Source organism: Labeo rohita, chromosome 15 (assembly GCF_022985175.1).
Source record: "Labeo rohita strain BAU-BD-2019 chromosome 15, IGBB_LRoh.1.0, whole genome shotgun sequence".
Lineage (NCBI taxonomy): Eukaryota > Metazoa > Chordata > Actinopteri > Cypriniformes > Cyprinidae > Labeo > Labeo rohita.
The window spans coordinates 6,475,065-6,492,239 of NC_066883.1; the positions used below are offsets into that span (position 1 = coordinate 6,475,065).

Genomic DNA, 17,175 nt, shown 5'->3' on the forward strand with positions numbered 1-17,175 from the left:
TCAGAGACAGAAGGATCACGCTGGTCACAAATGAGTGATGCAGTTACACTGACAGTATCAGGTGAGTTTGATCATCTGTTCATACACACACAAACACACGTTTAGCATGTTATTAATGAGTGATTTCTCAATTTTAGATCCCAAAGCAGTTTTAAGTGTTTCTTCACAGAAGTGGTTGACTGAAGGAGATCCAGGTCTTTCTTTTTTTAGTCGTAAAGAAATTATGTTTTTTGAGGAATATTTTTTAGGATTCTTTCCATATCGTGAGAAAATGAGATTGGAATTTTACCCTAACTGTATTGAACTGGAATGCACATGTAATGCCATGCCAGCAGAGGGAGCCCTTACCCATGTACTGACTGTTGCTGCTCCCTCTGCTGCCTCGTTGGTAACTTCCTGTTTGGTGGCCATAAAGGCAGGCCATTTCCAAACAGATGGCGCAAAGGGCAGTGAGTTTTGTGTAGTCAAACAGTGTCACAGTAAGAGAGGTCGACGAGAACGGAAGGAAACTACGAGCCCAGAGTGGTCTGACTCATTTTCGCGGCGGTGTCGGAGAGGGAGTCACGTGCTTGTTTCTTGGCGGAAGTACGAGATCGGCGTCCCACGGAAACAACATTGGTTGTAGGAATCAAGTAATCCTGAAAAGTATAAAAGAACAGTTCTTGGGCTGAAGTAGGTGAACATAATGGATGATTCTTCGGATGATGATAATCCTGACATGGAGTTTCATGAAGTACGACATAATAAAAGGAAAAAATGAAGTAACGTGGGTGATGAGTTTGAATGTGAACAAATTAGTTCAAATAAAACCAGGAAGATCGGGCAAAGGGTAATAATAAATAGTGAGGAAAAGGATATAAAAGTCATGGTCACTTTTGTCAAGCAAACAGAACAGTATATGCACCCTGTTAAATTATCAAAAGCGATAGAGAAAGAAATAGGATCAGTGAATGGGGCAACATGTCTGAGCAATGGAAGAGTTTTGATTAAATGTAAAGATGAAATTCAAAGAGCAAAGATCCTAAAACTTAAATCATTGGCTGGTGGCAGAGTAAATTGTACTGAAGTAGGTATGACGAAACGTGGGGTGATTTCAGGAGTACCCTTAAATGTAAATATGGAGGAAATAAAAGGAAACTTGGTTGGAGGCAAAGTCACTGCGGCCAAAAGACTAATGACGTGGAAAGATAATAAAAAGTGTGACAGTCTTTCTGTGTTGATACACTTTGAAGACATCAATCTACCAGTAAGGGTGAAGCTAGGTTTCATCAGTTATGCTGTGCGGGAATATGTTCCCCCTCCTTTACGTTGTTACAATTGTCAGCGCATAGGGCATACTGCTGCTGTTTGCAAAGGGAAAATACGGTGTGCAAAATGTGGAGAAGAGCATGAATACGGGAAATGTCAAGAAGGGACCAAGTTGAAATGTTGCAATTGCGGGGGAGAACACAGCGCTGCATATGCAGGATGTCCAGTGCAGCAGCAGGCTCGTGAAATCCAGAAGGTAAAGTCCACCCAGAATTTAACGTATGCAGAAGCAGCTCGCAAAGTGAAACATGTAGCAGAAACAAGAATGCAAAGTGAACAGGCGCAAGCCTCTCAGACGAGTGAGTCAATGAAACAGTCGAACTTGGAAAAAAGTGACTCAGATAGTATTAACATGAACAAAATTGATTTTGTGGCATTTATCTGTGCAGTGGTGAATGGCACTGCACAGGTGGAAAGAAGATCTGACAAAATCAAAATTGTGGTAGAATGTGCAAACAGATTCCTGAACTGCATCGGTATATCAGCAGAGCAAATTCACAAGATTCTAAAATCTAAAGAAGGAAAAACGGAAGGGAATCTAACAAGTTATGATGCATCTCAGACAGTGTAGTGATATATAGCATTGTCATGTCTTTTCTGTTACTTCATCGGAATGCCAGGAGCCTGATCTCTAATGGGCAGGAGTTTAAAAAATATGTAGCAGATATGAATAGATCTCCTGATATAATTTGCATACAAGAAACATGGCTATGCAAATCATTGGATTTTAGGTTGAATGGATATGAAGTAATAAGGAAAGACAGGAATAATGGTAGAGGTGGAGGGTGTGCGACATTCATAAAAGAAAATGTGACATACAGATACGTAAATACTGAAAGTATTTCAGAGAGCATATGTATAGAAGTAATGGGTATACAGGGGGTAGTCAGATTGTTAAATTTCTATAATCCTTGTTTGGAAATATCTATAGATATTCTGGAAAATGCCATGGGAGAAATAGCAAACAAAATGATTATATGTGGTGACTTTAATGCTCATAATAGCATTTGGGGTAGTAAGAGCACAGATAAAAATGGAGAAGTAATAGAAGAATTCATGGAAGAGAATTCTTTGGTGTGTTTAAATGATGGCAATCCAACAAGAATAGACATAGTAAGAGGAGGAATGTCATGTTTAGATCCTCCGGTGTCACAATAGTTTCAGCATCATTAGCTGGTAAATGCATATGGTCAGTATCTGAAGATAATATGGGAAGTGATCATTTTCCAGTGATTTGTGAAATTCAATATAAGATTCAAATGCAAAATTTTAATTTTGGTGTAAGATGGGTATCTAAAAAAGCAGATTGGGAAAAATTTAAAATGTTGTGTAGAGAACAATTTGAAAATGTGTCAGTAGAGGGCAGTATCGATGATAGATATGGTAAAGTAGTGAATGGTATTTATTTTGCAGCCTCACAATCTATCCCATTATTAACTGGTGCACATAAAAGGAAGAATGTACCTTGGTGGTCAGAGGAATGTTCGAAAGCAATCAGAGAAAGGAATAAAGCATTTAAATTTTTAAAAAGAATACTCACCCCAGAAGCAGTATTAGATTATCAAAAGAAAAGGACTTATGTTAAAAAGGTTATTAAAAATACGAAGAAGATGGCATGGCAAAACTTTTGCAATACTATAGGGAGAGAAACCGGAATAAGTGCAGTCTGGCGTATGATAAAGAAGATGAATGGAATTGATAGCTTTAAAAGGATACCTGTAATGGAGGAAAAGGGTAAGGTAGCCATTACAAATAAAGATAAAGCTGCAGTGCTGGCTCAAACATTTGCTAGAGCTCACAGTATTGAAAATTTAGATGATGCATTCTTAGAAAGGCGGCAACAAAATATGAATATATATGGAAATTCTTGCAAGAAAAAACAAGACTTTAATAGTATTTTGGATGATGAGTTTAACTATTTTGAATTAAAAACAGCTATTAATAGTTCAAAGAATACAACACCAGGTAAAGATATGATAAGTTATAAAATTTTAAAGGAATTACCACGTGAAGTATTAGAAACACTATTGGAATTATATAACTATATTTGGAATGAGGGTGTCCTTCCTAAACAATGGAAGACTGCAATTGTACTTCCTCTAGTTAAGCCTGGGAAGGACATAACAAATCCTAGTAGTTATAGACCTATCGCTCTTACTTCTACGTTATGTAAAGTAATGGAAAAAATGATAGTAAGGCGACTGAACTACATCCTGGAGAAAAGGGAAATGTTATCAACATTTCAGTGTGGTTTTAGGAAAGGTAGATCTACAGCAGATGCTTTGATACTATTTGAAAATTAAGTCAAAAAAGCTTATATAATGAAAGAGTATATGTTTGCAGTATTCTTTGACATAGAAAAGGCTTATGACACTTTGTGGAGGGAAGGTCTGCTAATTAAGCTGAATAAAATTGGTATAGGTGGAAAATTCTATAACTGGGTTTTAGACTTTCTATTTGAACGTACTTTTCAGGTTATAATTGGAGAAGAAATGTCAGAATCTTATAGCATTCTAAATGGAACTCCGCAGGGTAGTGCAATTAGCCCAATATTGTTTAATTTAATGATTAATGATGTTTTTGATAAAGTTAAAAAAATAGGAATAGGATTAGCACTTTATGCAGATGATGGAGGGTTATGGAAGAGGGGACGTAATATTAAAAATGTAGCTAAAGATATGCAGGAGTTGATTAAGAAAGTTGGAGGAGTGGTCCCTGGATTGGGGTTTGAAATTCTCAGTTTCCAAAACAAAGTATATGTTATTCACAAAGAACAGGAAGATTGAACATATGGATCTGAAGTTATACGACTAAGCATTGGAAAGAGTGCCTGTTTTTAAGTATCTTGGTCTATGGTTTGATGAAAAACTAACATGGAAAGTACATATAAATCAAACTGAGTCAAAGTGTAAAAGGATCATAAACTGCATGCGTGCAGTTGCTAGTTACAGTTGGGGAGCTAGTTGCAGTGCATTGTTATGCATGTATCAAGCTTTGATTCGTTCTTGTTGTGATTATGGATGCATTATCTACGGGTCAGCAGCCAAATCTCTACTGAAAAAATTAGATGTTATACAGTCTAGAGCATTAAGAATATGTTGTGGAGCAATTAAAACATCCCCTGTAAATGCAATTAGGGTGGAAATGGGAGAAATGCCTCTAGAGCTTCGAAGGGTAAAATTGGCAATGACATATTGGGTGAATCTTCAACAATCAGTAAATAGTCATCTTACTCATAAAGTATTGGAGGAGTGTTGGGAATATTTATATGATGGAGGATATAGTTTTGGGTGGAAGAGTAGAATATGGGCTAAGGAGTATGGTATGGATAATAAGATTTTCTGTCCTAATATACTACTCGCTGATGCCCCGCCATGGAGAGTCCCTGAACCACTTGTAGATTTGAGTTTACTAGACAAGCCCAAGGATGAGTATATTGGAAAGGAGGTTAGTGCTTTTTTAAATAATACATTCTATTCAACTTTACAATTATTTACAGATGGATCTAAGGAACCTGTTAGTCAAAAGGTTGGTATTGGTGTATACATTCCTACATTTAAAATACGGATAAGTTTGAAATTGCCTGATTTGTCTGTATATACGGCTGAACTAACAGCTATAATAGTAGGATTGCAGTGGGTTGAAGAAGTTAGGCCAAGTAAAGTCGTAATATGTTCAGATTCTTCTTCTGCTTTAATTAGTTTAATGCATGCTAGATCAGACAGAGAAGATTTACTAATGGAAATATATATTGTTATACAGATTAAAAGAGGCTGGAATAATTGTATATTTCTGTTGGGTGCCAGCACACGTTGGGGTATCTGGTAATGAAGTTGCTGATAAACTAGCAAAAAAAGCACTAAATAAGAGTGAGGTGGTGTCATGATCGGGGCTGAGGGAAGACCCACAGCCCCGATCATGACAGGTGGATGTTCGAGTACCTATGGGGAAAAAAGAGGCAAAGTCGGTCTTAAAGAAAAAGTTAATGAATAAATGGCAAATTAGATGGGATAATAGCAGCACAGGAAGATGGTGTTATAGCATTACACAGACAGTAGGGAGAATGAATTGTCAGGGAAGAAATAGAAAGGAAGAGGTGTGGCTGTCCAGGTTAAGATTGGGACATACAGGGCTGAATTCAACTTTGGCACTTATGGGTTTGCGTGGAAATGGTTTGTGCGATGTGTGTGGTGTACCAGAAAATGTATTTCATGTGCTTTTTAGGTGTGGTAAATATAGTGTGTATCGTGATTTATTATTTAGTCATTTAGGGGGAGGAGCGAATAAGGCATGAATATATCTTAGGAAAAGGTTTAATGGATAGACAAATATACACAGCCCTAATTAGATATATAAATGACTCAGGTCTAGGGTCTAGGATATAATTTGGATGGAATACTCTACTTAATCTGGAGCATGTAGAGCTAATTGTAAGTGGTAGAGGAGCTGAACACGCAGCGCTATCATGAGCATGTGCTCTGAGTGCTCCATAGATTAAAGGGAGTATGAAACATAAAGGTTGGATTATTATTATTATTAGTAGTAGTAGTAGTACTATTATTATATATATTTTTTTTTTTGTTTTTGTTTTGTTTGTTTGTCCTTTCTCAAAATTCAGACTCATCACCTATGTAAGTTTAATGTAACATCCAGTACAGTAGGTGGCGATAATGCTCTTAAGGAGTTGGTCGCCATTAAACAAGAAGAAGAAGAAGAAGCAGATGGCGCAAAGTATTGTTTTGTTCTAGTGGACTCTACCAAGCGTTTATCCCTGTTTTCGTCTTTTCACGGTTTTGTTTTATTGTCATAGTTTTGCTTTTGTTTCTCGCCATAGTTCTTTGCCTTGTTTATTTGTTACTTTTTTAACGGCTCATTTGGACTTAGACCTTCTGCCTGTTTATATTGGATTACATTATTGTTTTGCCCTGGATATACCTGTTCGTTGGAGATTGACCTTGCCTGGCTTGACTATGATCTGTTCAATAAAGCTTGCACGTGGATCTTACACGCTTCCCAGAGTCCTCATTACAGAATACTTCGCCACTCAAAGATCCAGCGGCTTTTGGACCCGGTATCATCATGGACCCGGTATCATGTCTCTTCTGTCTACACTAAGGTAATCGGCCCATTGAGAACTATGTTGTAGACTTTTGCCAACTATGTCACTTAGTAAACTTCAATGATGTGGCACTCAAGGACATTTTTAGAGCAGGACTGTCCCACCCCATTCGTTCTGGTCTGCCTGGAGGTAAAATCCACTGGTCTTTGGAACAATATATTGACTTTGCGTTATTGCTTGCGGGATTGTCTTTTACTGTCGGGATTGCGGATGAGGGACCCTGCAATCCTACAGTAACCTCCAACCCGCCAAAGCCAGTTCACACCATGCCTGCCAATTCAAAGCCTGTTCACGTCACGTCTGCCAAGCCACAGCCGGCTCACGCCATGCCTGCCGCTCCAGGGCCTGCTCACGCCATGCCTGCCCATCCAGAGTCTGCACCTGTCATGGCCGCCCTCCTACAACCAGCTCACAAGATGGCTGCTATCTCCAAGCCAGTCCACAAGATGGCCGCCAGTCCACAAGATGGCCGCCACCCCAGAGCCAGTCCACACGATGGCTGCCATCCCCAAGCCTGTTAACAAGATGGCCGCCATCCCCAAGCCTGTTCACAAGATGGCCGCCCCATCTGAGTCCCCAGCCAAGATAGCTGCCACGCCTGAGCCTCATCAAGCCAAAATCAAAACCCCAATCTCTGAATCTTCTCACATTGTTTCTTACCTGACAGTCACAGTCTCATTGATGGGCCATTAGGGGGGAGGGCCTTTTGTCTCTCAGGTGTGAATCACTAAATATACAATGGCCATTATCACTCCCTCGCATATTCCCTTTCAATCACAAAACATGTCTTAGAAAATTTAAATAAGTATATTGTTTTTTGTGAACGACTTAACAAGATGATTTTCACATCATTTTGTAGAAAAAACTCTAGCCTACCACATCCAGTTCTCAAAAGTCTTGTGCACAAATGTTCTGTATGTGTTTCTTGGTCTTATTTCAGTGACTTAAAAAAATTTAATTTTCACTAACCATGCATAAATGTTGTTTTCTCAAAAGCACAAACATGTACATTCATGTTGCTTACATATTATTGTAGCCCAGTTTTTGCTGATTACAGTGTAACCAGACTTTAGCCATTAATATGTTTTAAGATACTGAAAAAAGCACAAATGTGAGGGCATGTCAAAACTTCTCCAGGGCCCCAAAACACCCTCAGACCCCAGAGGGTTAAACTGGCTGGTGTGAGATGATTGGATAACGTAAACCGGGGCATCATCATCTAGGTGGAAGAGTGACAGACTGGTGGGCCAATAGGAATCTGGACTACGCACAACAGACTAACACAAACTTTACGCAACTTACGTACGTAGCAGCATATGTATGTAGCAGCGTACGTAACACTTCCCCCCTTAAAGAACTTAAATATAAATTCTAAACAACAGAAGCAAGAGTCGAACAGGTTTAAGCTCTAGACAACGTATCTGTGACCACATTTTCAAAACCCTTTTTATGTTTTATATTTAAGTTATAATTCTGAACAATCAGTGACCACCGCATGAGCTGCTGGTTGTGATTGCACATTCGTGACAAGAAACCTAGTGGATTATGATCTGTGTATACAGTCACAGGTAACAGAGACGAGACAATGTAAACTTCAAAGAATTGCAATACTAAAAGGGGTCCCAAGGCTTCTTTTTCGATAGTGGAGTAATTATTCTGATGTTTGTTAAATTTCTGTGAAAAATAACAAACAGGGTGGTCTAGGCCGACATCGTCCTCCTGAAGGAGTACGGCGCCAATACCCAAAGCACAAGCATCCACTTCAAGTTCGCAGATTAGTAAATTCTTCACACTGTCAAAGGCATGCTGACAGGTGTCACGACGTGGTGTGTGGGGAATGAGGAGTGAAGACAAGGAGGTCCAGAAATGCGCATTAATTGAATAAACTAACAATATAAAACAGGAACGAACAGGAACAGCAGGAAATCCACACACACGCAAAAGAAATACAACTGAATGACAAAACAAAATGGCTAATAGAATGACAGAGTGACTTTAGATTGACAATACAAGAACCGACGATCAAACTGTGGACACAACCAAACTTAAATACACAGACTAATCAGGGGGAGACAGGTGTGAACAATCAAACAGTGACGTAATAATTGAAAACGGAACAGGAAGACCAAATAAGGGCATACACAGGGAAAAACACACAAAACAGTCCACAGGGGTGTGACAACAGGATTCAGACCACACAGAATTATCGGCAGGACTTAACAGGCTGGTAAGAGGATGTACAATGGTTGAGAAATTTCTGCAAAAATTACGATAATACCCAGCCATGCCTAAAAAATGGCGTAATTCTCGTTGTGTAGTGGGCACGGGAAAATCAGCAATAGCGGAAACTTTCGCACAGACAGGCCGGACTTGACCTTTACCAACTATCTTACCCAGGTATGTGATTGTGGCCTTTCCAAATTCGCGTTTTGCAAGATTAACAGTTAAGGATGCATCTGCTAATCATTTAAACACTGTTCTAAGCAGAGTCAAATGTTCCTGCCAATCAGAGGAATAAATCACCAGGTCATCAAGGTAAGCATTGCAATTTGGTACTCCTGATAACACGGTATTGACAAGATGCTAAAATGTTGCCGGAGCGGTTATAAATGGTTACAAATGTTTTGGTTACAAATTTTGCGGCGCCCAGATTGTCTATACAGTCCTCTATCCTAGGCAGAGCATAACTGTCTGGGACAGTTTCTGTAGTCGGTACAGAACCGAAATGTACCGTCTGGTTTTGGGACGAGGAGACACGGAGAGCTCCATGGGCTAAAACTGGGTTCAGCAAGACCATTTTCTAGTAAGTACTCAACTTCTGCTTTCATTGCAGATAGTTTTGTACTATTTACACGATAGGCGCTTGCATTAGTGCAGAAGTGCATTAAAACAAATACGTCTGCAAGAACAGCAGCTTGTGACAGTGATGTGACTTTCTGTTTGTTTAAATATGTAACTACCCTTTCAGGTAAGCAACCTTTAAAGTCCTCTAGAAGCACCAAATCTTTTAGGGAATCAAAATCTTGCACCTTACTTGCCGTTAGCCATTTATCAAAAATAATTCCTTTTTCCCTAGCAAACTCAACGAATGTTTGCCGCGCTGATGTTTTATAATTTCAAAAACGCTGCCTGTATGTTTCAGGTACCAATTCATAAGTGCGGAGAACAGTGTTCTTTACAGACTCATACTGCAAACTTTCCTACTTTTCCTTTAACGGTAGCGCCGAACAAACCTCTTGAGCTTTCCCGATAAGCTTACAATACAATAAAAGAGGCCATACCTCTTTCGGCCAATGAAGTGCGGATGCTATACGCTCAAAAGCGATAAAGTAAGTGTCCACCTCGGTTTCTCTGAAGTGAGGCACTAGAGCGATATGTTTACTAATATCAAAAGCAGCTGCTGAACTATCGCTTGCAACATTTACAGTGGGTGCAGGGCTGGGTTGCGCAACTGCGCCAGAGGTAACCTTCATCACCTCCAGCTCAATTTGTCACAATTTTACCTGTTTTTCAGCTTCAGTCTCTAACGTGTGGACCTTGAGGCGCAGATCCATCTCGGCCTGATGCGTTTCAGCCCGCTCCAGCACTTCCAACTGCATACGGGCAAGCAGGGCCTTAAGCTGAACATCGCTCTCAGACCCGCTGGAAGGAGGAGAGAAAGGGTAAAAGGGTGGCAAGGCGGCCTTGGCATTGGACTCCACCTCCACCTCGGCAGCCTCACTCAGCACCTTCTCCGACGCAACAGGGCTCCTTGTGCACGTATTACCAGCCGACTGGGCGGCCTCACCATCATCCGCATCTGGCAACACAAGCACGTTTAGTTCAACCAGCTTTTGATAAAGAGCACTTTTAATTGTTTTCTTTAATGCTTGCCTCATCACAGAGATCCCGTAATGGTCAGCGATTTTCAATAAATCATCCTTCTTACACCTGTCGAATTTGTCTAAAATGCCACATTTGTCCTGTTTAACTCCTGGAGGACGACCTTTTTAATGCCCTCATCTTTAATGGGGAGTTTTGCTCAGCTCATCTTTAAAGAATCCCCCACAGCTGCTCAAGAGTGTTAAGATTGAGTGAAATACATGTCCACTGAAGGATTTTCACCGTGGGAGAATGAATATCTTTATTGTCATTTTGAAAAATGCCCAACAATGCAGAGAATGAGGAGAGGGTAGCATTATCTATTTCAGGTTTTTGTATTACATCACACAGTGGTGTGTGAATTCATGACAGCATTGATAAAGCACAACTCCCTCACACCTTCAGCGCTCATACATCCCTATAGAAGAGCTTTACTATCACTGAACGTCACTGTGGGTATCAGGCACCTCTCACTGTACTCCTCCTCTAGCAACACCAGAACATTTTGAACCCTTTTGGATCCGAAATGATTGACTTGGTCTCTTGAGACAAGAGTATGGATTCCCAGAAGTCTATATTTTTTAATATAGGCCTCGAAAAAGGTTAAATGAGTTTATTGTGTTTTGGCTACAGTAGGTAATTCTAGTGGTAACAACAACCATGCATGGCTGCACTTCTGCAGGCTGCATCTTACTCTGTGAGATAAAGTGTCACTCTTTTCATATATTTTTCAGACTCTGAGACACTTGCATGTTTTTTTTTTCCTGCTCTTTTTCTAGCAAACACTCACTCATCACTAATTGAAGACTTAAAGTGAAGACCTGATTTTTTTCAGGAGTCACAAGTCCATTATTGTTGAATGTTGGTGTTACTTCTGCTCTATTTTCATACCTAAACAATAATTTGGTATTCATCTTGTACCATTGTCCTCTTTTATGTTAAGAAATAAATCTCCTGTAAGTTTTCTCTCAAGTGGTTCCATTGCTGCCAGCATTAAGTCTGAGTATGATTCAGTAGGCTATAAAACACTTTTAATTGTCAGGAAATAACTTGTCTTTAAAAGTTTTGGTTTAATATACATACCTGTTGATCAAAAAATGTCTTAAACATACCTTTTTTTCCTATTTTTTATTTTATTTTATGTTTTTAAATTTTCAGGAGAGTGTACTTATTTTTGCAACACAACATTTTATCACTTTGATAAGAAAATCTTATTTTCCTAAATAATTTTGTCATTCTTCTTTGGTAATTGATCAAGCTGGCTTGTTGGAACATTATATCTCCAAAGAACCCTAATATGTCTTCTAAGTAATGAGCAATTGGTGAATTTGTTAAGTTACATCTGTTAAAGAAGAAGAAACTACAGTCTGATAATGATTAATCTATCCACAAGTTTCTGGGGGGCGCTACTGTAAAAACGAATGTGGGTACAACTTCCGGTGAGGCGGCGGACTTAGTATACCAATGGTATTTTGTGTGATAGTTAGCGAAGAGGCTAAGTGTTTTTTTTAGACCATTTTAGACTTTGTAAAGATGCACACCTTTATGAGAGATGCCATTACGTTCTTATGGACAACATATGATTTTCGAATTTGTGTTCCCACATCATTAGCAAGTTTGGATCGCTAAATCTTGAATGACTGTCAACTAGTGAAATGACATTTAAACCGAGACATCAGAGCATGTGTTAAAGGGCATGCCAGATGAAACCTCGATTTGAGGCTTGTTAACGTAGAAATCCCTTTCATAGAAGCCTCACTTTCTGTCCAGTCATGTGCACGATTCACTTTAATTTTCATTGGGACCTATTTAATAATTACATTTTTAAATACCGAATCATACAAGTAATATGAAGAATACAAATTATTTCAGGAAAAAGAAATATATGCCATATCCAATTAATATATGTGTACATTATTCTTCTGTTCGTACTGGCATTTAATGGCATTGTTTAATGGGTAAATTAATTTATCAGAGTCATACATTCAACAAACAAACACACACGCTTAGGCTTTTATTTGTGGATTGATCTATGGAAATTGTGGTGAATGCTTCTTCCGACAGATCTTTAGTCTTTTGGCTGCTTTATTTTTTACTAACCACCAGATTGCGCTGTTTTCGACACTCTTGATGTTGCACTTAACCAGATTATAAAGAGTTTGGGGACAGATATGTTAAACTGATGAAATATATAAACTGAACAAATGACTATTATGAGCCCAGTGTTTGTGGCTCTAAATATTGTGAAAAGTCGTCAAGCCTTTAGATGTAAATGTATCCTTTACTGGACGTCAGGGACTGAACCATGAATAACATCATGTTGTACATCAACTATTGTCTTGCACTTTTGTATTTTGTATTGCACTATTGCTGTGCCTTTGTTGTTGTTCAGAGTTTATCCTCACAAATTTCATTGCTCAGTTTTCCACGATGTGTAAACTGTAAATGAAAATAAAAGACATATGTCCTTTTTAAGGAACCAATGTCACGTCGTGGTGTACGGGGAATGAGGAGTGATGACGAGGAGGTCCAGAACATGCACATTTATTAGACAATCCACACATAGAACAGGAACGGACAGGAACAGCAGGAAATCCAACGTAAAATGACACAACAAGACTAAGAAAAAACGGAGAGACATAAACAAAATGACTTCAAAGGCTACAGAATGACAATACAAGAACCGACAACCAAACAGTGAACACAACCAAACTTAAATACACAGACTAATCAGGGAGACAGGTGTAATCGATTAAACAGTGACGTAATAGTTAAAGCCAGAACAGGAAAGACCAAATAAGGGCATACATGGGAAAAAAAACAAAACAGTCCACAGGGTGTGACACCTCCCCCCCCTCCCCCCGTAAGGCGCGACTAGCCCCCCCCAAAAAAATTTCTTGAGGGAACTTAGGGTATAGTCAGCCCCGGAGAGTACAGGAAGGCCGGGCTTAGGAGGCGCAGGCACAGGAGTGTGCTCGGGAGACGCAGGCACAGGAGGGAGCTCGGGAGGTGCAGGCACAGGAGGGCTCTCGGGCGGCGCCAGCTCCTGAGGGCGCTCTGGAGGGTGCTCTAGAGGAAGCTTGGGCTCTGGAGGGCGCACTGGAGGCAGCTCGGGCTCAGGAGGGCGCTCTGGAGGCAGCTCGGGCTCAGGAGGGCAATCTGGAGGCATGGACGGGACCAGTGGAGACTTGGGAGAGCTGGACAGGACCAGTGGAGATGAAGGAGAGCTGGATGGGACCAGCAGAGACAACGGGGAAAATAATCCACAAGAATCCATAGTGTCCTTAATATTAATGTGGCTTGCCATATTAACAGCCGGTAAACCAGAGCGTGTTCCGGACTGAGGAAGCAGATGGAGCCTTGGACCAGGGGGGTTCGTGTAGGGCGGGGCAGGCGGTCCGAACCGTTGGCGCGACATGTGCTTCAGAGCTGACACGACGCGGCGTGCTTCAGAGGGGGTTGGACGACGAGACATGTAATCCTCCTCGACTTCGAAATCAGATCTATTTACATAAAGGACTACATTAATCAGTTCTATCAGGGGATACTCACAAACGGGAAGATCGCAACGGATTGTCTCTTCGTCCAACACCAGCTGAAAACACACACCTAGGGCAGCGTCGTGCCAGCTCAGCTGGTTAGCTAGCTCGAGGAATTCCTCCACATACCGCTCCAACTTCCTACCGCCTTGCCGCAAAGGCCACAAAGCTTCCTCAGTCCTCATGTTGTTTGCGGTCGGTTCTTCTGTCACATCGTGGTGTACAGGGAATGAGGAGTGATGACGAGGAGGTCCAGAACATGCACATTTTTTAGACAATCCACACATAGAACAGAAACAGACAGGAACAGCAGGGAATCCAACGTAAAATGACACAACAAGACTAGGAAAAAACGGAGAGACATAAACAAAATGACTTCAATGACTACAGAATAACAATACAAGAACCAACAACCAAACTGTGAACACAACCAAACTTAAATACACAGATTAATCAGGGAGACAGGTGTAATTGATTAAACAGTGACGTAATAGTTAAAGACGGAACAGGAAAGACCAAATAAGGGCATACATGGGGAAAAAAAACAAAACAGTCCACGGGGTGTGAAAACCAAACAGACTGCTGAGGGCAATAAGATTTAATTCAGTTTTTTCTAGACAAGTTTCTTTTGAAGTACTGAAATAATTGTTATTTGAATCATTAAGTAGCCAGATTAATTAAGAGGAACGTTAAATCTCTTAATTTCAGTGGTGTATAAAGTACCTGAAAGCCATACTTAAGTAAAAGTACGGATATTTTACCAGAAAATGACTTTGGTAGGAGTTGAAGTCACTGTTTAGAATAGTACTTGAGTAAAAGTTTTAAAATATTTGATAGTTATTGTATTTAAGTACAAAAGGTATTTTATTATTATTATTTTTATCTTAAACAAGTAAGTGAATAAGCCTGTCATGGGTGCAGTTCAGACATTTCTTATACCCTAGACAAGATCAGACAAGGAAAGTGGCAATTTCCTGCTTCAACGACTCTGCTCATGTCTAACTAAGCACACAATGTTTTTAAAGGTCAGTCATGACTGCATATCTCGTGACTAGAAAAACACTATGCATTGTGGTTTATCACCCCTGGAGCCCACATGAGCTGGACATCCTTTACTGTAATAAATTTAGATGACTACGCCTACAGATCTTGACACTTTTGCACCCCTCTGAACTTTTTTTATTCCAAGAACATCTATATATGTCTGGATCAAAGTTAGAGATAGAACAAGATACTGATTAAAATAAACATAAGCAACAGCATATGAATTTATATGTTAAAATAGCAGGACTGATAATATTTTGGATACATGAATTAATAATTAATGATGTAAAGAATAATTCATAAAACATTTCATAATACAATTCATAATGTATAACTTCTTATATGAATATGTAAATTCTTAATAAAATCAACGCACCAGACACTTATCAACATATTCATAAAAACATATTCATAAACAGATCAACTGTGAACATCACAAAACACCCTACTAATGAAAGTCACACCAAAAATAGCAAAACAAAATCAAATAGTAAGAATAAAAGAAAATACTAGGACAGTTCAGCTGCATAATTTATTTCTCATTGCATGCTGAGATAAGTTTTGATTTGTTCTCCCAGAATGCACTGCAACATGGAGCTTTATGTTGATTGTCACCATTGCTGAGATTCATATGTTGATTCTTGAAGTCTGTTTGATAAAGAAAATTGAAGCTTTTAGTGAAGAAGAAACTTCAAAAGTCTTTCGGATTAATCTTAAAACTGTTGGATCAAGCTTTGTGTTTCATGTGATCAACAACAAAATTAAGTATTAAAAAAATCTAATTATTCTCAAGCCACTATATGCTGATTATGTTTTTATTGAAACATAACCAACAATTGACTTGGCCTTTTTAATGTCTTTTATCTTGTGTTGATTTCATCTAAGGCTGCGGCTGAAGTCAGTTGTAGTTCTTGTATTTTTGCTCATCTTGTCTCTTTTTTCTGATCTTGTTTTTCTTTCTTTCTGTGGTTCTGCTTGTTAACAGCAGGTGTTCATCACTAATGCTCAATCATCTCACAGTTCATTAACTAATTATCTCATTAACTTTAACACTGAGGTTTTTGCTGTGTATTATTACTTTGTTACATTACACCACTGCTTAATTTACATCTATCAAAGTATTGTTTCATTTTCATTTTCCTTGTTCATACAAGAATATTATTTTTCATAATGGAAAACTGATGCTGTTCAGTTTGATAGTGAATCATGACAACATCTGTCAAAAACTGCACGTTAGACAGTTTAACATTTTTTTGAACAATTTATGAAGATTATCAAAGTAATCAGATTTTCTCTAACACATGAGGCATTTGTCTGTTGGATCTGACTGTAGGTATCAGGAAGTCTTGAGGCTTTAACACAGTCTGTGTTTTTCACCGTCTGTCATTACTCAGTCAGTATGGAGCTCAGTCAACTTCCTCTTGTGCTCTGTGAGTATTATTTTCTCTGTATTTCAGTGGATGATAATTGCTTTTAATTATGAATAGGATCAAGTGATTTAGTGTACCTGGATTTTTTTCTTTGCATTCTGTTCTCAGATTTTCAAATACAGTAGTTCATGATATATGAAAAATGAGCTTGAGGGAGCAGGTGTGCAGGTAGTGCTGTTTGTGAAAGAGAAATGTACTCTACTGTGTTGTTCAGTCAATCTTTTTTATTTATTTATTTATTTATTTATTTATTATGTGCTTTATAATAGTGTTTGTTGAATCAGCTCTGCAGGTTTGTTTTGCACAGATATTCAGTTTGTAACTAAATATCTGGGACATTATACCAGAAACGTACATTTCCACTTGGTGCAAACCATCTTGGTGGAAAAAAGATCTTATTCTTAAATCTGAATGTTGAGTCATATGGAGGAATACATGAAATACATTTTTTATATGCATTTCACCCCTAAAATGTCAGGCCCTGTCACAGACAAATCTGTATATATTAGAATGGTTTCCTAATCAATTTCTTTGATACAAATATAATTTTCTTACTGGTCACATGTCCCTGATTGCATTTAACATGGTTTTGTAATTCCTATAAGAAATATAAGCAAATTTTCAGGCAACTGCAGTACACAAAATCACAGAATACCTGCCAGGCACTCATATTGTTATGTCAAAAAAAAACTACCTTTACATAGGAGATTTTTACAAAAACGTTGTGATATACCCCCATCTTAATCTACACAGTTTAAGAGATCAATTCATCAATTTTCCTCAAATAGTACATTTTTATATTATAATTTCCTGTGTGACAGGACTGACCGTGGCATGACGGGACCGACATTTCTTGATGCAGAAAAAGTTATGT

General features: G+C 38.9%; 1 protein-coding gene across 1 annotated transcript in view; it reads left to right on the top strand.

The window, feature by feature from the left end:
• Positions 1-16,270: 16,270 nt before the first annotated feature.
• LOC127177453 (Fc receptor-like protein 5) overlaps positions 16,271-17,175 on the top strand; it is a 118,753-nt gene continuing 117,848 nt past the window's right edge. The window contains exon 1 of the mRNA XM_051129736.1: positions 16,271-16,301. Within this exon, the coding sequence (XP_050985693.1) occupies positions 16,271-16,301 (31 nt within the window). The remainder of the gene's footprint in view (positions 16,302-17,175) is intronic.